Source organism: Babylonia areolata, chromosome 31 (genome assembly GCF_041734735.1).
Source record: "Babylonia areolata isolate BAREFJ2019XMU chromosome 31, ASM4173473v1, whole genome shotgun sequence".
NCBI lineage: Eukaryota > Metazoa > Mollusca > Gastropoda > Neogastropoda > Buccinidae > Babylonia > Babylonia areolata.
In genome coordinates this window covers 7,778,919-7,803,918 of record NC_134906.1, presented here as the reverse complement: position 1 = coordinate 7,803,918, position 25,000 = coordinate 7,778,919, and the positions used below count along the sequence as shown (strand labels likewise).

Below are 25,000 nucleotides of genomic sequence, written 5' to 3'. Positions count from 1 at the left end.
CTGTTGGGATCCATGATGTCATGGAGAGGGGGTCACTGTTGGGATCCATGGTGTCATGGAGAGAGAGGGTCACTGTTGGGATCCATGGTGTCATGGAGAGGGGGAGGGGTCACTGTTGGGATCCATGGTGTCATGGAGAGGGGGAGGGGTCACTGTTGGGATCCATGGTGTCATGGAGAGGGGGGGTCACTGTTGGGGTCCATGGTGTCATGGAGGGGTCACTGTTAGGATCCACGGTGTCATGGAGAGGGTCACTGTTGGGATCCACGGTGTCATAGAGGGGTCACTGTTGGGATCCATGGTGTCATGGAGGGGTCACTGCTGGGATCCACGGTGTCATGGAGGGGGGGGTCACTGTTGGGATCCACGGTGTCATGGAGAGGGTCACTGTTGGGATCCACGGTGTCATGGAGGGGTCACTGTTGGGATCCATGGTGTCATGGAGGGGTGGGCCACTGTTGGGATCAACTGCCGTTCATTCCTCTACTCAGTGCAGTTAACGACTCAAAAACAACAACAACAACAATACAAAACACACACACACACACACACACACACACACACAACTGCTCACGTGATGGCGCCCCACAACTGACCTGCATCCACATGGAGAGCTATTCATGTGTCTGTTCTAACCTGTACATGTTTGTTTTTTCTGTGTGTTCTCACCTGTGCATGGCTGTTGTGTGTGCGTGTTCCCACCTGTATATGTTTGTTTTTCTGTGTTCTCATCTGTATAAGGCTGTTCTTCTGTGTGTTCTCACCTGAAAATGGCTGTTTTCCTCTGAGTGTTCTCACCTGCACGTGTCAGTTCCACTGTAAGTGTTCTCACCTGGACATGTCTGTTCCACTTAAGTGTTCTCACCTGGATAAGTCTGTTCCGCTGTAAGTGTTCTCACCTGTACATGTCTATTCCACTTAAGTGTTCTCACCTGTACATGGCTGTTCCACTGTGTGTGTTCTCACCTGTACATGTCTGTTCCACTGTGTGTGTTCTCACCTGGACATGGCTGTTTCTTGCAAGGTGTGCTCCTCGTCTCTGTCGAGTTGCCAGTGCATGTCTTGCCGCCGTACTGAGGGGACGGATCAGTGCAGTCACGCTGACGTCTCTGTGTCAGCCGTCCACTGCCACAGGTCACGCTACAGCTACCGCTGGTCTGCCAGCTGCTCCAGCCACTCCATCCGCCGTCAACTGGACACACAGTGCTGCAGTTACTGTTCACCGTTTGGACACAGTAAGGGGGTCCTCATAGACATCAACATGCCACGTGAACTAACATTTCCTTACTAGAGAGCAGAAATCATGATTTCTGCTCATTCCCCTGCTCGCAATTACAAGAAAAGAAATACAAATTCTAGAACACAAACAGTGACACTTACTACACCATCGACGTGTTTACTGCATATGAATATTCAAAAGTGGATACTGAATAACTGAACAGAACACCCATGATTCGATCCCGCCAGCAGGCCAGTCTTTTTTTGATTCACTTGTGTAAACAAAGTGAGTATGTTTTAATCCAGTGTTCGGTTGTCTGTGTGTGTGTGTGTGTGTGTGTGTGTGTGTGTGTGTGTGTCTGTGTGTCTGTGTGTGTCTGTGTGTCCGTGGTAAACTTTAACATTGCCATTTTCTCTGCAAATACACCAAATTTGACATAGAAATAGGAAAAATTCAGTTCTTTCCAGTCATCTTCTTTAAAACAATATTGCACCTCTGGGATGGGCACAAAAAAAGCCAATTTATATGCAAACTGAATTTACTGTTTTTTTGGGTTTTTTTTTAATTCTCTAAACTTGGCACTTTTATCTGATATTCTGACACAACAACAAGAGCTACTGACACTGATACTGATACTGTTCCAATGTGTGTGTTCTCACCTGGACATGGCTGTTTCCTGCAAGGTGTGCTCCTCGTCTCTGTCGAGTTGCCAGTGCACGTCTTGCCGCCGTACTGAGGGGACGGATCAGTGCAGTCACGCTGACGTCTCTGTGTCAACCGTCCACTGCCACAGGTCACGCTACAGCTACCGCTGGTCTGCCAGCTGCTCCAGCCACTCCATCCGCCGTGAACTGGACACACAGTGCTGTAGTTACTGTTCACCGTTTGGACACAGTAAGGGGGTCCTCACAGACGTCAACATGCCACGAGAACTAACATTTCCTTACAGGAGAGCAGAAATCATGATTTCTGCTCATGCCCCTGTTCTCCAAATGAATATTCATATCATGTTCTAATTCCTTCCTGTCATTTGTGTTTTGCCCTTTTATTGACTCACTTGTGTAAACAAAGTGAATCTATTTTATAACCCGGTGTTCTGTTGTGTGTATGTGTGTCTGTCTGTGTGTTCGTGGTAAACTATAAGACTTTCTCTAGAAACACTTTGTCTGCCAATACCAAATGTGGCTTTACCATATGTGGAAAAATCCTCACAGTGATACCATTAATAGGTTGTAAGTCTCCCGTATTTAGCTGTATTTCCGGATCATTTATGGTTTATTTCGTTGAGGCTCGTTCCAGAATCTGAAAACGCCATTTACCGCTTCCCAGTCGCCAAAACGTAGGCGTGTTCTCACCTGTACATGACTGTTCCACTGTGTGTGTTCTCACCTGTACATGGCTGTTCCACTGTGTGTGTTCTCACCTGTACATGACTGTTCCACTGCATGTGTTCTCACCTGGACATGGCTGTTTCCTGCAAGGTGTGCTCCTCGTCTCTGTCGAGTTGCCAGTGCACGTCTTGCCGCCGTACTGAGGGGACGGATCAGTGCAGTCACGCTGACGTCTCTGTGTCAGCCCTCCACTGCCACAGGTCACGCTACAGCTACCGCTGGTCTGCCAGCTGCTCCAGCCACTCCATCCGCCGTCAACTGGACACACAGTGCTGCAGTTACTGTTCACCGTTTGGACACAGTGAGGGGGTCCTCACAGACGTCAACATGCTCCGTGAACTAACATTTCATTACTGGAGAGCAGAAAATGATATTTCTGCTCATGCCCCTGTTCTCCAAATGAATATTCATACCATGTTCTTATTCCTTCCTGTCATTTGTATTTTGCCCTTTTATTGACTCACATGTGTAAACAAAGTGAATCTATATTATAACCCGGTGTTCTGTTGTGTGTATGTGTGTCTGTCTGTGTGTTCGTGGTAAACTATAAGACTTTCTCTAGAAACACTTTGTCTGCCAATACCAAATGTGGCTTTACCATATGTGGAAAAATCTTCACAGTGATACCATTAATAGGTTGTAAGTCTCCCGTATTTAGCTGTATTTCTGGATCATTTATGGTTTATTTCGTTGAGGCTCGTTCCAGAATCTGAAAACGCCATTTACCGCTTCCCAGTCGCCGAAACGTAGGCGTGTTCTCACCTGTACATGACTGTTCCACTGTGTGTGTTCTCACCTGTACATGGCTGTTCCAATGTGTGTGTTCTCACCTGCACATGACTGTTCCCACGTGTGTGTTCTCACCTGGAAATGGTTGTTCCACTGTGTGTGTTCTCACCTGGACATGGCTGTTTCCTGCAACGTGTGCTCCTCGTCTCAGTCGAGTTGCCAGTGCACGTCTTGCCGCCGTACTGAGGGGACGGATCAGTGCAGTCACGCTGACGTCTCTGTGTCAGCCCTCCACTGCCGCAGGTCATGCTACAGCTACCGCTGGTCTGCCAGCTGCTCCAGCCACTCCATCCGCCGTCAACTGGACACACAGTGCTGCAATTACTGTTCACCGTTTTGACACAGTAAAGGGGTCCTCATAGAGGTCCACATGCCACGTGAACTAACATTTCATTACTGGAGAGCAGAAATAGCATGTTCTTATTCCTTCCTGTCATTTGTATTTTGCCGATTTATTGACTCACTTGTGTAAACAAAGTGAGTCTGTGTTATTACCCGATGTTCAGTTGTATGACATGTGTGTATGTGTGTGTGTGTGCGTGTGTGTGTGTGTGTGTGTGTTTGTGTGTGTGTGTGTGTGTTTGTCAGTCTGTCTGTATGTATGTATGCATGTATGTATGTATGTCAGTGAGTCTGTGGTAAACTTTAAGATTGCCTTTTTCTCTGGAAATACTTTGTCTGCCAATACAAAATGTGGATATAACATATTTGGGGAAAAAAATCTTCATAGTCATGCCAATAATAGATTGTAATCTCCCGAATTAAGCCGTATTTCCGGATCATTTATGGTTTATTTCGTTGAAGCTCGTTCCGGATTCCAACAAACGCAGTTTACCGCTTCTCAATTGCTGGAACGTTGGCTATGCTTGGTTAGAATTCGATATAACATCTATTTTCGTGTTCGCAATTACAAGAAAAGAAATACAAATTCTAGAACACAAACAGTGACACTTACTACACCATCGACGTGTTTACTGCATATGAATATTCAAAAGTAGATACTGAATAACTGAACAGAACACCCATGATTCGATCCCGCCCGCAGGCCAGTCTTTTTTTTTTTTTTTTACTCACTTGTGTAAACAAAGTGAGTCTATATTTTAACCCAGTGTTCGGTTGTGTGTGTATGTGTGTGTGTGTGTGTGTGTGTGTGTGTGTGTGTGTGTCTGTGTCTGTGTGTCTGTGGTAAACTTTAACATTGCCATTTTCTCTGCAAATACACCAAATTTGGCATAGAAATAGGAAAGATTCAGTTCTTTCCAGTCATCTTCTTTAAAACAATATTGCACCTCTGGGATGGGCACAAAAAAAGCCAAATTATATGTAAATTGAATTTACTGTTATATTTATATTTTTTATTCTCTAAACTTAGCACTTTGATCTGATATTCTGACACAACAACAAGAGCTACTGACACTGATACTGATACTGTTCCAATGTGTGTGTTCTCACCTGGACATGGCTGTTTCCTGCAAGGTGTGCTCCTCGTCTCTGTCGAGTTGCCAGTGCACGTCTTGCCGCCGTACTGAGGGGACGGATCAGTGCAGTCACGCTGACGTCTCTGTGTCAACCGTCCACTGCCACAGGTCACGCTACAGCTACCGCTGGTCTGCCAGCTGCTCCAGCCACTCCATCCGCCGTCAACTGGACACACAGTGCTGCAGTTACTGTTCACCGTTTGGACACAGTGAGGGGTCCTCATAAACATCAGAAGGCACAAGGCCTTGTTATCAAGTTATGTACACACCAGTATGTATTTTATGATAGCTCTTAATTTTAATCACTCGCTTTTAGTTTTAGCAAACTTTGGTTTATCATTGTAACTGCATCACTGAACTTTCATTGTAGAAACACAGACGTCATGCAAAAGAGTTGTACCTGGCTGATCCTGTGTGTGTGTTTCTTCACCTATGCATCGCTGTTCATGTCTGCGTTCTCACCTGTACATGACTGTTGCTTTGTATATGTATTGTCATCTGTACCTTTCTGTTCCTCTGTGTGTTCTCACCTGCTCATGTCTGTTCCTCTGTGTATGTTCTCACCAGTACATGTCTGTTCCACTGTATGTGTTCTCACCTGTACCTGTCTGTTCCACTGTGTATGTGTGTGTTCTCACCTGTACCTGTCTGTTCCACTGTGTGTGTTCTCACCTGTACCTGTCTGTTCCACTGTGTGTGTTCTCACCTGTACATGGCTGTTCCAGTGTGTTCTCACCTGTACATGGCTGTTCCACTGTGTGTGTTCTCACCTGTACATGGCTGTTCCACTGTGTGTGTTCTCACCTGTACATGGCTGTTTCCCACAAAATGTGGAGCTGTGTTGTGTAGAGCCTCCACTGCAGACCCTGCCACCGTGTCTGGGGCTGGGGTTACTGCAGGAGCGGGATCGCGTTTTGGTCTGCCGTCCACTGCCACAGGTCACGCTACAGCTACCGCTGGTCTGCCAGCTGCTCCAGCCACTCCATCCGCCGTCAACTGGACACACAGTGCTGCAGTGACTGTTCACCGTTTGGACACAGTAAGGGGGTCCTCATAGACGTCAACATGCCACGAGAACTAACATTTCCTTACAGGATTTCTGCTCATGCCCCTGTTCTCCAAATGAATATTCATATCATGTTCTAATTCCCTCCTGTCATTTGTGTTTTGCCCTTTTATTGACTCACTTGTGTAAACAAAGTGAGACTATGTTACAACCTGGTGTTCAGTTGTGTGTGCGTGCGTGTGTGTGTGTGTGTGTTTACGTATGCATGTATGTATATATGTTTGTGTGTCCGTGGTAAACTTTAAGTTTGCTATTTTCTCTGGAAAAACTTTGTCTGCCAATACCAAATTTGGCTTTAACATATAAGGAAAAAATCTTCACAGTGATACCAATAATAGGTTGTAAGTGTCCCGAATTAAGCCGTATTTCCGGATAATTTATGGTTTATTTCGTTGAGGCTCGTTCCGGAATCCAAAAACGCAATTTACCGCCTCTCAATTGCTGGAACTTAGGCTATGCTTGGTTAGAATTCGGTATAACATCGCTCTTCTTGTTCGCAATTACAAGAAAGGAAATACAAATTCTTGACAGAACACAAACAGTGACACTTACTGCACCATCGACGTGTTCACTGCATATGAATATTCAAAAGTGGATACTGAATAACTGAACAGAACATCCATGATTTGATCCCACCAGCAGGCCAGCTTTTTTTTTTTTTTTTTTTTTTTTTTTTTTTTTTTTTGTAATTGTTTGTTGGTTGTTGGGGTTTAAAAATTTTTTTTTTAATTGTTTTTATGTGTGTACATTTGAACCTGTACATACCTAAATGCCTTCTCAACTGGATATGTTGTGTTTCTCTGTGTTTTTGTGTTCTCACCTGCACATGGCTGTTCCACTGTGCGTGTTTTCATCTGAAAAGGGCTATTCCACTTTGTGTGTTTTCACCTGCACATGGCTTTTCCATTGTGCGTGTTCTCACCTGGACATGGCTGTTTCCTGCAAGGTGTGCTTCTCGTCTCTGTCGAGTTGCCAGTGCACGTCTTGCCGCCGTACTGAGGGGACGGATCAGTGCAGTCACGCTGACGTCTCTGTGTCAACCGTCCACTGCCACAGGTCACGCTACAGCTACCGCTGGTCTGCCAGCTGCTCCAGCCACTCCATCCGCCGTCAACTGGACACACAGTGCTGCAGTTACTGTTCACCGTTTGGACACAGTAAGGGGGTCCTCACAGACGTCAACATGCCACGAGAACTAACATTTCATTACTGGAGAGCATAAATAGCATGTTCTTATTCCTTCCTGTCTTTTGTGTTTTGCCCTTTTATTGACTCACTTGTGTAAACAAAGTGAATCTATTTTATAACCCGGTGTTCTGTTGTGTGTATGTGTGTCTGTCTGTGTGTTCGTGGTAAACTATAAGACTTTCTCTAGAAACACTTTGTCTGCCAATACCAAATGTGGCTTTACCATATGTGGAAAAATCCTCACAGTGATACCATTAATAGGTTGTAAGTCTCCCGTATTAAGCCGTATTTCTGGATCATTTATGGTTTATTTCGTAGAGGCTCGTTCCAGAATCTGAAAACGCCATTTACCGCTTCCCAGTCGCCGAAACGTAGGCGTGTTCTCACCTGTACATGACTGTTCCACTGTGTGTGTTCTCACCTGTACATGACTGTTCCAATGTGTGTGTCCTCACCTGGACATGGCTGTTTCCTGCAAGGTGTGCTCCTCGTCTCTGTCGAGTTGCCAGTGCACGTCTTGCCGCCGTACTGAGGGGACGGATCAGTGCAGTCACGCTGACGTCTCTGTGTCAACCGTCCACTGCCACAGGTCACGCTACAGCTACCGCTGGTCTGCCAGCTGCTCCAGCCACTCCATCCGCCGTCAACTGGACACACAGTGCTGCAGTTACTGTTCACCGTTTGGACACAGTAAGGGGGTCCTCATAGAGGTCCACATGCCACGAGAACTAACATTTCCTTACAGGATTTCTGCTCATGCCCCTGTTCTCCAAATGAATATTCATATCATGTTCTTATTCCTTCTTGTCATTTGTGTTTTGCCCTTTTATTGACTCACTTGTGTAAACAAAGTGAGTCTATGTTACAACCTGGTGTTCAGTTGTGTGTGTGTGTGTGTGTGTGTGTGTGTGTGTGTGTGTGTGTGTGTGTGTGTGTGTGTACATATGCATGTATGTATATATGTTTGTGTGTCCGTGGTAAACTTTAAGTTTGCTATTTTCTCTGGAAAAACTTTGTCTGCCAATACCAAATAAGGCTTCAACATAGATGGACAAAATCTTCACAGTGATACCAATAATAGGTTCTAAGTCTCCCGAATTAAGCTGTATTTCCAGATCATTTATGGTTTATTTCGTTGAGGTTCGTTCCGGAATCTGAAAACGCCATTTACCGCTTCCCAGTCGCCGAAACGTAGGCGTGTTCTCACCTGTACATGACTGTTCCACTGTGTGTGTTCTCACCTGTACATGGCTGTTCCACTGTGTGTGTTCTCACCTGTACATGACTGTTCCACTGTGTGTGTTCTCACCTGTACATGGCTGTTCTACTGTGTGTGTTCTCACCTGTACATGGCTGTTCTACTGTGTGTGTTCTCACCTGTACATGACTGTTCCACTGTGTGTGTTCTCACCTGGACATGGCTGTTTCCTGCAAGGTGTGCTCCTCGTCTCTGTCGAGTTGCCAGTGCACGTCTTGCCGCCGTACTGAGGGGACGGATCAGTGCAGTCACGCTGACGTCTCTGTGTCAACCGTCCACTGCCACAGGTCACGCTACAGCTACCGCTGGTCTGCCAGCTGCTCCAGCCACTCCATCCGCCGTCAACTGGACACACAGTGCTGCAGTTACTGTTCACCGTTTGGACACAGTAAGGGGGTCCTCACAAACATCAGAAGGTATAAGGCCTTGTTATCAAGTTATGTACATGCCAGTATGTATTTTATGATAGCTCTTAATTTGAATCACTCGCTTTTAGTTTTAGCAAACTTCGGTTTATCATTGTGACTGCATCACTGAACTTTCATTGTAGAAACACAGACGTCATGCAAAAGAGTTGAAACTGGCTAATCCTGTGTTTGTTTCTTCACCTATACATCGCCGTTCATGTCTGCGTTCTAACCTGTACATGACTGTTGCTTTGTATATGTATTCTCATCTGTACCTATCCGTTCCTCTGTGTTTTACATGTACCTTTCTGTTCCTCAGTGTGTTCTCACCTGCACATGTCTGTCCCACTGTGTGTGTTCTCACCTGTACATGACTGTTCCACTGTGCGTGTTCTCACCTGTACATGGGTGTTCCATAGTGTGTTCTTACCTGTACATGGGTGTTCCACTGTGTGTGTTCTCACCTGTACCTGTCTGTTCCACTGTGTATGTGTGTGTTCTCACCTGTACCTGTCTGTTCCACTGTGTGTGTTCTCACCTGTACATGGCTGTTTCAGTGTGTGTGTTCTCACCTGTACCTGTCTGTTCCACTGTTTGTTCTTACCTGTACATGTTAGTTCCACTGTGTGTGTTTTAACCTGTATATGTCTGTTCCACTGTGTGTGTTCTCACCTGTACATGGCTGTTCCATAGTATGTGTTCTCACCTGGACATGGCTGTTTCCCACAAAATGTGGAGCTGTGTTGTGTAGAGCCTCCACTGCAGACCCTGCCACCGTGTCTGGGGCTGGGGTTACTGCAGGAGCGGGATCGCGTTTTGGTCTGCCGTCCACTGCCACAGGTCACGCTACAGCTACCGCTGGTCTGCCAGCTGCTCCAGCCACTCCATCCGCCGTCAACTGGACACACAGTGCTGCAGTTACTGTTCACCGTTTGGACACAGTAAGGGGGTCCTCATAAACATCAGAAGGCACAAGGCCTTGTTATCAAGTTATGTACACGCCAGTATGTATTTTATGATAGCTCTTAATTTTAATGACTCGCGTTTAGTTTTAGCAAACTTTGGTTTATCATTGTGACTGCATCACTGAACTTTCATTGTAGAAACACAGACGTCATGCAAAAGAGTTGAAACTGGCTAATCCTGTGTTTGTTTCTTCACCTATACATCGCCGTTCATGTCTGCGTTCTAACCTGTACATGACTGTTGCTTTTGCATGTGTATTCTCATCTGTACCTATCCGTTCCTCTGTGTGTTTTACCTGTACCTTTCTGTTCCCCAGTGTGTTCTCACCTGTACATGGCTGTTCCACTGTGTGTGTTCTCACCTTACATGGCTGTTCCATAGTGTGTGTTCTCACCTGTACATGGCTGTTCCATAGTGTGTGTTCTCACCTGTACATGGCTGTTCCATAGTGTGTATTCTCACCTGGACATGGCTGTTTCCCACAAAATGTGGAGCTGTGTTGTGTAGAGCCTCCACTGCAGACCCTGCCACCGTGTCTGGGGCTGGGGTTACTGCAGGAGCGGGATCGCGTTGTGGTCTGCCGTCCACTGCCACAGGTCACGCTACAGCTACCGCTGGTCTGCCAGCTGCTCCAGCCACTCCATCCGCCGTCAACTGGACACACAGTGCTGCAGTTACTGTTCACCGTTTGGACACAGTAAGGGGGTCCTCATAGACATCAGAAGACACAAGGCCTTGTTATCAAGTCATGTACACGCAAGTATGTATTTTATGATAGCTCTTAATTTTAATCACTCGCTTACAGTTTTAGCAAACTTTGGTTAATCATTGTGACACACAGTACTGCAGTTACTCTTCAAACTTCAGATTTCGGACTTGATCATGTCCTCATGAAATAAGAAAAAAAAATTCCTTGCAAGCACGTAAAACGACAAAATACAATCATGAAGACAGACCCAAACGTTCACTCACCCCTCCCTTCACCTCTCCCTATTCTGATGGTACTGTGTTCGAAACTAAACGTTTTGTTTACGAAACCACCCTGTGTGTCTCGGGTACTCTGCAAGGCATGATGACGTGGTGAACATGTAGAACTGATTGCCTGATCTTCTGTGTTTAATAATAATAATAATAATAATAATAATGGATACTTCTATAGCACACTATCCAGAAATCTGCTCTAGGTGCTTTACAAAAACGCTTTTGTTAACATAATACATCATATCTATGTTACATACACACACCAGAATGTGACTACACACACACACACACACACGCGCGCGCGCGCGCGCGCTGCATACATACATTTTAACATACATGTGTATCTAACAGCTACCCTAACACATATGCACACATAGGCAGGCACAAACTTAAATAAACACACGCACACGCACACACAATACACATTCATATACATGCATGTAGTTATGTACACATACATATGTATACACACATAGTCAAGCACAGCTAACGCAAAGGAAGTGGACCTGCCACAATTGAACTTATTGCTGAGGGAAAAGGTGAGTTTTGAGACGAGATTTAAAAGATGCGAGGGAATCAGAATGACGGAGGTTATCAGGGAGCTTGTTCCACGTCTTTGTTGTCAACACGTTTCAAATTATCGGCACTGCTGTGAGTATGATAATCTGTCATCTCCAGCTAACTCACTACGTCCTGTCTAAGTTCAGTTCAATTCAGTTACTCGAGAAGACATTCCTGTGTTTGGACAAATCCATATATGCAACACTACATCTGTTATGCAAATGCCTGACCAGCAGCGTAAAGCAGCGCGCTTCGTCAAGCCTTGAGAGAAAAAAATAATAATATGAAGTGATGATTAAAGTTTCTAATTAATCGAAAAAGAACTACATTTGGTGCAATGATGGAGCAATTCATTCACATGTAACATTCAGCACATATCATTCATTGTGATGTAACATTCAGTATATTGTTCATTGTGATGTAACATTCAGCATGCATCGTTCATTATGATGTAACACTCAGTATATTGTTCATTGTAATGTAACATTCAGCATATATCGTTCATTGCGATGTTACATTCAGCAAATACCGTTCATTGCGATGTTACATTCAGCAAATACCGTTCATTATTCTGATATAGGTTGGCCCCAACTGGCCCTACTGTCTTAAAAAGTTTACTCAGTTTATTCAATCAATCAATGTCTCACGTCAAGCAATATACCGATTATACTGAAAAACCAAAGAAAATATTTTTCTCTTTCCTTTCCTTAAAGACGCATTTACAACAAAACTTCAGATGGTTCAGACTTGCAATTATATCTCAAATACAACGATCATAATATTTGAATGTCAACAACAACAAAAATGAAGTAAAAAGAATTTAAACGATCACTAATTTTCACAGTTTGTCACATATCTGTTTTCTGATACTTTTCTTGGTATTTTTCAGAACATGCTTCACCATTTTTAACCGAAATTACTCAAAAATAGCCAAAGGTGAATGACAAGATATAAATTCAATATAAATGACATAAAGCAAGGTTTGAACCTTTGACACACAGCACACAGCCAAAAGGCTAAAGCGTCAGAAGAGAAGAATTCAATCCTCCCATCAACGAAGATTACCCTTCACATTCAAAACGATACTCACCTCTGGGACATGGCTTGTAACACCTTTCCCTGAAAAACAAACAACACGTCTTACCAGAAATCAGCATGCACGTGCATCATTCTGGAAATAATCACTTTGATGTTCAGGGCAGACGTTAGTGACAATGGAACATGTTCCCATTGTTCGACAATGGCTTGTGTGTGTGTCTCTCTCTCTCTCTGTGTGTGTGTGTGTGTGTGTGTGTGTGTGTGTGAATAGAATAGAATAGAATAGATTTTATTGTCATGAAACCGTAAGGTTTATAAGACACAAGTGCAATGGTAAATAAATGAATGAATGAAAAACACACAATTAATCTATCAGTTAATGCAGTAAATTGCAGCAGCATTCATAAACAAATTTTCCTAATCTTGTTTGTATATATCCATCATCTGTTAGCATCACCTGTCTGGGAATATTTCCTGTGTTATTCGAATTTTGAATATCTTTAAAAAAAATTGTTGCCTTAAGGTTTTATATTTAATACAATGATCAGGAAGATGGATTTCGTCTTCCAGGATGTTACACTTGTTGCACAATCTGTCTTCTTGTGTGTGTGTGTGTGTGTGTGTGTGTGTGTGTGTGTGTGCGTGTGTGTGTGTGTGTGTGTGTGCATGTGTGTGTGTGTGTGCGTGCGTGAGAGAGAGAGAGAGAGAGAGAGAGAGAGAGAAATAACGGCGCAACAGCCGAATGGTTAAAGTGTTGAAATTTCAATCTGAGGGTCCCGAGCTCGAATCTCGGCGACGGCGCCTGGTGGGTAAAGGGTGGAGATTTTTCCGATCTTCCAGTCAACATATGTGCAGACCTGCAAGTGCCTGAACCCCCTTCATGTGCATACGCATGCAGAAGATCAAATACGCACGTTAAAGATCCTGTAATCCATGTCAGCGTTCAGTGGGTTATAGAAACAAGAACATACTCAGCATGCACACCCCGAAAACGGAGTATGGCTGCATACATGGCGGGGTAAATGAACAAAACGGTCATAAATGTAAAATGTTACATGTTTGTCTGAGTGTGCATGTGTGTGTGTCTGAAACCTGATTGAATGACACGGGAAACGAATGATGAGCGCCCAGTGGCAGCCATCAGTCGGCTCTACCCAGATAGGCAGCTAGCTTGTTGTGCAAATGACCCCGCGTTAGTAAACCGCTTAGAGCTTGGTCTCCGACTAAGGATAGACGCTATATAAGTATTCATATCAATCAATCAAAAAACTCACGTCACAGTTCTGCAAATCTTCCCGTTCCACCGTCGTGCAAGTTTCCGATTTACAGGTGTAACTGCACCTGTCAATCCATAGCACATTACTGTTAGTCCACCTGTCAATCCATAGCACAGTGCTTTTAGTCCACCTGTCAATCCATAGCACAGTGCTTTAAGTCCACCTGTCAATCCATAGTACAGTACTAAGTCCACCTGTCAATCCATAGCACAGTGCTGTTAGTCCACGTGTCAATCTATACAACAGTACTTTTAGTCTACCTGTCAATCCATAGCACAGTGCTTTAAGTCCACCTGTCAATCCATAGCACAGTGCTTCAAGTCCACCTGTCAATCCATAGCACAGTGCTTCAAGTCCACCTGTCAATCCATAGCACAGTGCTTTAAGTCCACCTGTCAATCCATACAACAGTACTTTTTGTCCACCTGACATTCCATAACTGTCAGTCAGTCACCTAACATCCAATAACACAGTACTATCAGTCCACCTGATGTTCAATAACAGTACTCAGTCCACCTGACATCCAATGACAGTACTGTCAGTCCACCTGACATCCAATGACAGTACTGTCAGTCCACCTGGCATTCTATGACAGTACTGTCAGTCCACCTGACATACAACAACAGTACTGTCAGTCCACCTGACATTCTATGACAGTACTGTCAGTCCACCTGACATTCTATGACAGTACTGTCAGTCCACCTGACATCCAGTGACAGTACTGTCAGTCCACCTGACATACAACAACAGTACTGTCAGTCCACCTGACATCCAGTGACAGTACTGTCAGTCCACCTGACATTCTATGACAGTACTGTCAGTCCACCTGACATCCAGTGACAGTACTGTCAGTCCACCTGACATCCAGTGACAGTACTGTCAGTCCACCTGACATCCAATGACAGTACTGTCAGTCCACCTGACATTCTATGACAGTACTGTCAGTCCACCTGACATCCAATGACAGTACTGTCAGTCCACCTGACATCCAATAACAGTACTGTCAGTCCACCTGACATTCTATGACAGTACTGTCAGTCCACCTGACATCCAATAACAGTACTGTCAGTCCACCTGGCATTCTATGACAGTACTGTCAGTCCACCTGGCATTCTATGACAGTACTGTCAGTCCACCTGACATACAACAACAGTACTGTCAGTCCACCTGACATCCAATGACAGTACTGTCAGTCCACCTGACATTCTATGACAGTACTGTCAGTCCACCTGACATCCAATAACAGTACTGTCAGTCCACCTGACATTATATGACAGTACTGTCAGTCCACCTGGCATTCTATGACAGTACTGTCAGTCCACCTGACATCCAATGACAGTACTGTCAGTCCACCTGACATTCTATGACAGTACTGTCAGTCCACCTGACATTCTATGACAATACTATCAGTCTACCTGTCGTTTCGTAACATTGTACTGTTAGTCCACATGACATCCAGTAACATAGTACTATCACTCCACCTTATGTTCAATAACATAGTGCTATCAAACGTTTTGCTGTGTATGTGTTTGTGTATGATTTTCGATTCATGTTTATTACCTTTTCATGCACAATTCCCACAATATTCCTTGTGACATGTTCTATTCTGATCTATTCTAATCTATTCTGTTCCATTCTACTCAACAAAGAGTAATTATAACTGCACGGGTGACGGATGTGGGAGGGTGACGGATGTGGGAGGGGTGACGGATGTGGGAGGGTGACGGATGTGGAGGAGGGGTGACGGATGTGGAGGAGGGGTGACGGATGTGGGACGTGGACATTACCCGTCTCCTGCACTCACCGTGTTGTCATGGTAACGGGCAGGAAAATGGCCAACAACGGGAGCACGAGAAGCGTCTTCATGGTCAGTACTGGACAACATGGTACACATCTTGTTATCATTGACATGGTATACATCTTGTCATCATTGACATGGTACACATCTTGTTATCATTGACATGGTACACATCTTGTTATCATTGACATGGTACACATCTTGTTATCACTGACATGGTGCACATCTTGTTATCACTGACATGGTACACATCTTATCACTGACATGGTACACATCTTGTCATCACTGATATGGTACACATCTTGTTATCATTGACACGGTACACATCTTGTTATCATTGACATGGTACACGTCTTGTCATCATTGACATGGTATACATCTTGTTATCACTGACATGGTACACATCTTGTCATCACTGACATGGTACACATCTTGTCATCACTGACATGGTACACATCTTGTTATCACTGACATGGTACACATCTTGTCATCACTGACATGGTACACATCTTGTCATCACTGACATGGTACACATCTTGTCATCACTGACATGGTACACATCTTGTCATCACCGACATGGTACACATCTTGTTATCATTGACACGGTACACATCTTGTTATCATTGACATGGTACACGTCTTGTTATCATTGACATGGCATACATCTTGTTATCATTGACATGGTACACGTCTTGTCATCATTGACATGGTACACATCTTGTTATCGCTGACACGGTACACATCTTGTCATCATTGACATGGTACACGTCTTGTTATCACTGACACGGTACACATCTTGTTATCATAGACATGGTACACATCTTGTTATCACTGACATGGTACACGTCTTGTTATCATTGACATGGTACACATCTTTTCATCACTGACATGGTACACATCTTGTTATCATTGACATGGTACACATCTTGTTATCATTGACATGGTACACATCTTGTTATCACTGACATGGTACATATCTTGTCATCATTGACATGGTACACATCTTGTTATCACTGACATGGTACACATCTTGTCATCACTGACATGGTACACATCTTGTTATCATTGACACGGTACACGTCTTGTTATCATTGACATGGGACACATCTTGTTATTACTGACACGGCACACATCTTGTTATCATTGACATGGTACACATCTTGTTATCATTGACATGGTACACATCTTGTCATCACTGACATGGTACACATCTTGTCATCACTGACATGGTACACATCTTGTTATCATTGACATGGTACACATCTTGTCATCATTGACATGATACACATCTTGTCATCATTGACATGGTACACATCTTGTCATCACTGACATGGTACACATCTTGTTATCACTGACATGGTACACATCTTGTCATCACCGACATGGTACACATCTTGTTATCATTGACATGGTACACATCTTATCATTGACATGGTACAGATCATGTTATCATTGACACGGTACAGATCTTGTTATCATTGACACGGTACACATCTTGTTATCACTGACATGGTACATATCTTGTCATCATTGACATGGTACACATCTTGTCATCACTGACATGGTATACATCTTGTTATCATTGATATGGTACACATCTTGTTATCACTGACATGGTACACATCTTGTCATCACTGACACGGTACACATCTTGTTATCATTGACACGGTACACGTCTTGTTATCATTGACATGGCATACATCTTGTTATCATTGACATGGTACACGTCTTGTCATCATTGACATGGTACACATCTTGTTATCGCTGACACGGTACACATCTTGTCATCATTGACATGGTACACGTCTTGTTATCACTGACACGGTACACATCTTGTTATCATAGACATGGTACACATCTTGTTACCACTGACATGGTACACGTCTTGTTATCATTGACATGGTACACATCTTGTCATCATTGACATGATACACATCTTGTCATCATTGACATGGTACACATCTTGTCATCACTGACATGGTACACATCTTGTTATCACTGACATGGTACACATCTTGTCATCACCGACATGGTACACATCTTGTTATCATTGACATGGTACACATCTTATCATTGACATGGTACAGATCATGTTATCATTGACACGGTACACATCTTGTTATCATTGACACGGTACACATCTTGTTATCATTGACATGGTACACATCTTGTCATCACTGACATGGTACAAATCTTGTCATCACTGACATGGTACACATCTTGTCATCACTGACACGGTACACATCTTGTCATCACCGACATGGTACACATCTTGTTATCATTGACACGGTACACATCTTGTTATCATTGACACGGTACACGTCTTGTTATCATTGACATGGCATACATCTTGTTATCATTGACATGGTACACGTCTTGTCATCATTGACATGGTACACATCTTGTTATCGCTGACACGGTACACATCTTGTCATCATTGACATGGTACACGTCTTGTTATCACTGACACGGTACACATCTTGTTATCATAGACATGGTACACATCTTGTTACCACTGACATGGTACACGTCTTGTTATCATTCACATGGTACACATCTTTTCATCACTGACATGGTACACATCTTGTTATCATTGACATGGTACACATCTTGTTATCATTGACATGGTACACATCTTGTTATCACTGACATGGTACATATCTTGTCATCATTGACATGGTACACATCTTGTCATCACTGACATGGTATACATCTTGTTATCATTGACACGGTACACATCTTGTTATCATTGACACGGTACACGTCTTGTTATCATTGACATGGTACACATCTTGTCATCACTGACACGGTACACGTCTTGTTATCATTGACATGGTACACATCTTGTCATCACTGACATGGTACACATCTTGTCATCACTGACATGGTACACATCTTGTTATCATTGACATGGTACACATCTTGTCATCATTGACATGATACACATCTTGTCATCATTGACATGGTACACATCTTGTCATCACTGACATGGTACACATCTTGTTATCACTGACATGGTACACATCTTGTCATCACCGACATGGTACACATCTTGTTATCATTGACATGGTACACATCTTATCATTGACATGGTACAGATCATGTTATCATTGACACGGTACACATCTTGTTATCATTGACACGGTACACATCTTGTTATCACTGACATGGTACATATCTTGTCATCATTGACATGGTACACATCTTGTCATCACTGACATGGTATACATCTTGTTATCATTGATATGGTACACATCTTGTTATCACTGACATGGTACACATCTTGTCATCACTGACACGGTACACGTCTTGTTATCATTGACATGGTACACATCTTGTCATCATTGACATGGTATACATTTTGTCATCACTGACACGGTACACATCTTGTCATCACTGACATGGTACACATCTTGTCATCATTGACATGGTACACATCTTGTTATCACTGACATGGTACACATCTTGTCATCACTGACATGGTACACATCTTGTCATCACTGACATGGTATACATCTTGTCACCATTGACATGGTACACATCTTTTTATCACCGACATGGTACACATCTTGTCATCACTGACATGGTACACATCTTGTCATCTTCTTCTTCTTCTTCTGCGTTCACTCGTATGCACACGAGTGGGCTTTTACGTGTATGACCGTTTTTACCCCGCCATATAGGCAGCCATACTCCGTTTTCGGGGGTGTGCATGCTGGATATGTTCTTGTTTCCATAACCCACCGAACACTGACATGGATTACAGGATCTTTAACGTGCGTATTTGATCTTCAGCTTGCATATACACACGAAGGGGGTTCAGGCACTAAGCAGGTCTGCACATATGTTGGCCTGGGAGATCGTAAAAATCTCCACCCTTTACCCACCAGGCGCCGTCACCGTGATTCGAACCCGGGACCCTCAGATTGACAGTCCAACGCTTTAACCACTCGGCTATTGCGCCCGTCATCTTGTCATCACAACTGCTAGCAGTTCCTCACCAAGAAGCCCAAACCATGGACACGACACCTTCCTGAACGACACCCTGCAACGAGATGCAGGGGTGTGCTTGTCCAGTACTGTCTGAAGGGCAGTGTTGTACTGGTCAGCTGAACGTCCAAAAAAACACTCAAGTCCTGATTTCAGGTCGTCGCGATAAGCTGCTCTGTCTACAGCACGAATGTTGCGCACACTGACTCAGCTGGTCAGATCCAGCGTGCACATACATGGTGTACTGTTCAGTTCCGTTCAGTTCAATTACTCAAGGAGGCGTCACTGCGCTCGGAAAAATCCATATACGCTACAGCAGATGCCTGACCAACAACGTTACCTAACAATCTTAGTCAGGCCTTGAAGGAAAACACGAAGAAAGTAAAATAAGATTCAAAAGTAAATAAATAGATCAGTAATTAAATCAACGAATGATGAATTAAAATAGCAAACAAAAATGTAAATAAATAGATTAATTAATTATGAATTAAAATATAAATAAAATAAAAGGGATTGTAAATATATGACATTAACAATGATAATCATCATAATAATCCTAATCATAACAATAACATTAATAAAATTAAGAAACAAATGAATGTGAAAAGAAGGGCAAACACACACACACACACACACACACACACACAAACAAACAAACAAAAAAACAAAAAACAGATATGCACCAAACATGCAGTCTCACAAATATGAAAGCCCCCCCCCCCCCCCGTCACACACACACACACACACACACACACACACACACAAACACGCACAAACATAGTTGTGTGTGTGCGTGTGGGAGAGAGAGAGAGAGAGAGAGAGAGAGAGAGAGAGAGAGAGAGAGAGATCGTATTTACCTAACCTCTCTGAGATACTATGGTTGTGTGTGAAACCATCATGTGTATGTTGATATCTTGCATGGCCTTCAACACGTCGAAGCTTGCCAATGGGAAGAGGACAGATTACAGGAAAATGAAAAAAAGGTAAAGAAAGAGAAAATATATTCAAAAAGACAAACAAACAAAAAAGAAATAAAACATAACAGAAAGAAAGGAGGAGAAAATGACAATGGAAGAAGAATGGGAAAAGAAAAAAGAAAAACATGTAAAACTTCCAAGAATGCTGATTCTGTCCTGTACATTTGCAGAACTTCTAAGCGTCCACTGATTTCTCCTTTAACTCTCTCCATACGAACGGCGAAAGAGACGACGTTAACAGCGTTTCACCCCAATTACCATCATCAAAATATTGCAAGCGGAAGGCTCTTATACTGAAGAGGTTCTGACGACGGAAGCTAAAGGTTCGGTCATTGAGACACCCACTGGACATCCGAGGGGTCTGTATAGAGGAGAAGAGAGGACTGGCCGTACTGAGTGAGTTAAAATAATAAAAATATAAAAAGGCTCCACCTTTTTTTTCTTTTTTTTATACTTTTTTTTAATTTTCAAATTTGCTTACACATATATATTTAACATAAGTACTTAAATACACGAATTAGATACATAAATAGGATAAGAAAGAGTACATGATAAATGAAACATAAGGCATTACGACGTACATAATAGTGAAAATAGGTACTGCAACTCAGGTATATGTCATTTGAATATATCCTTAAAAAACCCCAATAAACAAGAGAGGCAAGGCCTTCAAGACTCACTTGTGATACTCTTAAAAAAATCCAAGCTTTTTATGTATTGAGTATAATTTCAGAATGTAATGTTTAAGATGAGAAAGATCAGTTTAAAGCAAATTAAGACCCCTAGCATTAATTAGAGTAATTTCCCTTTTTTTTACTATCTGCACCAAAAACGTTTGCAAAATAAATAAAACTTCCATGCTTAGCAAAAGAAGTTCCTGATTGAACAAAAAATGATAATAATGACTGCTCTTGTTGTTGGGTCAGAATATCAGATCAAAGTGCCAAGTTTAGAGAATACAAAAAAATATAAATATAACAGTAAATGCAGTTTGCATATAATTAGGCTTCTTTTTTTTCTCTTTTTTTTGTGCCCATTCCAGAGGTGCAATATTGTTTTAAACAAGATGACTGGAAAGAACTGAATTTTTCCTATTCTTATGCCTAATTTGGTGTCAACTAACAAAGTATTTGCAGAGAAAATGTCAATGTTAAAGTTTACCACGGACACACAGACACACAGACACGCACACACACACACACACACACACACACAACCGAACACCGGGTTAAAACATAGACTCACTTTGTTTACGCAAGTGAGTCAAAAACCCCAACAAAACAAAACAACCAAACAAACAAAAGGCTCCACCCTACCTCCCAGCGTCCGGCAGCAATCAGGAGGATGGTGAAGCGACACGATCAGCACTCAAGTCACGTCACCTGTGAGACACGGCCAGTATTGTGGTCAGTTAACTTCCTGTTGGTGACCTGCCCTTAGGGTCAAGTTGTTCGTGGCTGTGGTCTGTTCCGTGGCGGGTGGTGTGGTCGAGGCGTTGGTCCTGTAGTGTGACACGGCACCGGCGTTCAGGATACCGATGCCTTATCCATTAAGCCACGGAGGCGATAACACACGGCACCTCCCGTGCCCCCGCCTTTTATACCGTCACACACGGTAGGCGGGGACAGCACTGCAGTGATACCCCTCCCCTGAAACCATCCCCAGACACTTAGCGCTGTACAGACCAGATTTACCTACCCTTCCCTAAAAACCATCCCCCAGACACTTAGCGGTGTACAGACCAGGTTTACCCTCTCCCCTAAAACCACCCCCAAACACCCACACGCCCACCACAAACACCACCCACACTACAAACACCACCACCTACCCAGCGAAGTGTTTTTCCTTCTCTCGGCACCTTCTCCTCAAAGATGACCGACCAACATGAAATCCCCTCCCTCATCCTGTACTACATTTTCCTGGCCTCTTCTTCTTCTCCTTCTTCTTCTCCGGTGAGTGTGCTTGTACATGTATGGCCGTTTTCATCCCGCCATGAAAGCAGCTACAATCCGTTTTCGGGGGTGTGCATGATGGGTATGTTCTTGTTTCTATAGCCAGCTGAACGCTGACATGGATGACAGGATCTTTTGACGTGCGTACTTGCATGCGTATACAGATGAAATGGTAAGGGGCTGACAGGTCTGCACAAATGATGATCTCCGAGAAAAGAACCTCTCCATCCTTAAACCATCAGAAGCGCCAAGACTGGGGGTCGAGCTATTCACCACGTTCTGATGAAAAGAGAACCACAGTTCCCTCATAACTCTGTAGTTTTATTCACCACATTCTGATGAGATGAGAACCACTGATGTCCCCTCATAACTCTGTAGTTTTATTCACCACATTCTGATGACATGAGAACCACTGATGTTCCTTCATAACTCTGTAGTTTTATTCACTACATTCTGATGACATGAGAACCACTGATGTCCCCTCATAACTCTGTAGTTTTATTCACCACATTCTGATGACACGAGAACCACTGGTGTTCCTTCATAACTCTGTAGTTTTATTCACCACGTTCTGATGACATGAGAACCACAGTTCCCTCATAACTCTGTAGTTTTATTCACCACATTCTGATGACACGAGAACCACTGGTGTTCCCTTATAACTCTGTAGTTTTATTCACCACGTTCTGATGACATGAGAACCGCTGATGTCCCCTCATAACTGTAGTTTTATTCACCACATTCTGATGAGATGAGAACCACAGTTCCCTCATAACTCTGTAGTTTTATTCACCACATTCTGATGAGATGAGAACCACAGTTCCCTCATAACTCTGTAGTTTTATTCACCACGTTCTGATGAGATGAGAACCACTGATGTCCCCTCATAACTCTGTAGTTTTATTCACCACATTCTGATGACATGAGAACCACAGATGTCCCCTCTTAACTCTGTAGTTTTATTCACCACAATCTGATGAGATGAGAACCATTGTCCCCTCATAACTGTAGTTTTATTCACCACGTTCTGATGACATGAGAACCACTGATGTCCCCTCATAACTCTGTAGTTTTATTCACCACATTCTGATGAGATGAGAACCACAGTTCCCTCATGACTTTGTAGTTTTATTCACCACGTTCTGATGACATGGGAACCGATGATGTCCCCTCATAACTGTAGTTTTATTCACCACATTCTGATGAGATGAGAACCACCGGTGTTCCCTTATAACTCTGTAGTTTTATTCACCACGTTCTGAGGACATGAGAACCACTGGTGTTCCCTTATAACTCTGTAGTTTTATTCACCACGTTCTGATGAGATGAGAACCACAGTTCCCTCATAACTCTGTCTGGATCCTCATCACCTCACCTCACCTCACCTCACCTCAGGCCTATGACTACAAAGTAGTCGTTGGGGGAAGCCTGAGGACCGCAGACGCAACCTCCCTTCTCCATCTGTCTCTGTCAGCAGCCGCCGGCAGCAGCTCACGTGTATGGAGTCCGGTCCATTGTTTGATGTTCTCATGTCAGTTCTTCCGCTGTCTTCCTCTTCTTCTCCCGCCCTCGATGGTGCCTTGCATGACTGTTTTGGACAGACTAGTGTGTCTAGTGTTGTGCCCAAACCATATCAGCTTGCGTCTCTTCACAGTTGAAAGGAGAGGTTCCTGAGGTCCAGCAAGGTTCTTAATGCTCCGTACATATTTATTGGTCCTGTGCTCGATCCAGGAAATTTGAAGGAGCTTCCTCAGGCATTTGTTCTTGAAGGCCTCATCCTCTATCGTCGAATCAGAACAATGTGTGACTTCTGTTTCTCTGGTTGCACCTTTCCTGCACGTCCGCGTGTGTCAGTAACTGTGTCCAGTGAAAGTGGTGTCCTGTGAAAGTGGTGTCCAGTGAAAGTGGTGTCCTGTGAAAGTGGTGTCCTGTGAAAGTGGTGTCCAGTGAAAGTGGTGTCCAGTGAAAGTAGTGTCCTGTGAAAGTGGTGTCCTATGAAAGTGGTGTCCTGTGAAAGTGGTGTCCTATGAAAGTGGTGTCCTATGAAAGCGGTGTCCTGTGAAAGCGGTGTCCTGTGAAAGCGGTGTCCAGTGAAAGTGATGTCCTGTGAAAGTGGTGCCCAGTGAAAGTGGTGTCCTGTGAAAGTGGTGTGGTGTCCAGTGAAAGCGGTGTCCTGTGAAAGCGGTGTCCTGTGAAAGCGGTGTCCAGTGAAAGTGGTGGCCTGTGAAAGTGGTGTCCAGTGAAAGTGGTGGCCTGTGAAAGCGGTGTCCAGTGAAAGTGGTGGCCTGTGAAAGCGGTGTCCTGTGAAAGTGGTGGCCTGTGAAAGCGGTGTCCTGTGAAAGTGGCGTCCAGTGAAAGTGGTGTCCAGTGAAAGTAGTGTCCAGTGAAAGCGGTGTCCTGTGAAAGTGGTGTCCTGTGAAAGTGGTGTCCTATGAAAGCGGTGTCCAGTGAAAGTGGTGTCCTGTGAAAGTGGTGTCCTATGAAAGCGGTGTCCAGTGAAAGTGGTGTCCAGTGAAAGTGGTGTCCTGTGAAAGTGGTGTCCTATGAAAGCGGTGTCCTGTGAAAGCGCTGTCCAGTGAAAGTGGTGTCCAGTGAAAATGGTGTCCTGTAAAAGTGGTGTCCTGTGAAAGTGGTGTCCTGTAAAAGTAGTGTCCAGTGAAAGTG

At 43.7% G+C, this 25,000-nt stretch overlaps 1 protein-coding gene across 1 annotated transcript in view; it reads right to left on the bottom strand.

Moving 5' to 3' along the window:
• LOC143275765 (SCO-spondin-like) overlaps positions 1-25,000 on the bottom strand; it is a 47,357-nt gene that overhangs the window by 10,046 nt on the left and 12,311 nt on the right. Inside the window, exons 4-20 of the mRNA XM_076580044.1 lie at positions 21,815-21,925; positions 15,424-15,493; positions 14,575-14,600; positions 13,617-13,683; positions 12,395-12,423; positions 10,225-10,416; positions 9,503-9,694; positions 8,543-8,734; positions 7,587-7,778; positions 6,866-7,057; positions 5,682-5,873; positions 4,751-5,043; positions 4,073-4,077; positions 3,509-3,723; positions 2,677-2,868; positions 1,879-2,070; positions 1,001-1,192 (exon numbers count right to left, since the gene is read on the bottom strand). Coding sequence (XP_076436159.1) covers positions 1,001-1,192; positions 1,879-2,070; positions 2,677-2,868; positions 3,509-3,723; positions 4,073-4,077; positions 4,751-5,043; positions 5,682-5,873; positions 6,866-7,057; positions 7,587-7,778; positions 8,543-8,734; positions 9,503-9,694; positions 10,225-10,416; positions 12,395-12,423; positions 13,617-13,683; positions 14,575-14,600; positions 15,424-15,493; positions 21,815-21,925 — 2,544 coding nt within the window. The remainder of the gene's footprint in view (positions 1-1,000; positions 1,193-1,878; positions 2,071-2,676; positions 2,869-3,508; positions 3,724-4,072; positions 4,078-4,750; positions 5,044-5,681; positions 5,874-6,865; positions 7,058-7,586; positions 7,779-8,542; positions 8,735-9,502; positions 9,695-10,224; positions 10,417-12,394; positions 12,424-13,616; positions 13,684-14,574; positions 14,601-15,423; positions 15,494-21,814; positions 21,926-25,000) is intronic.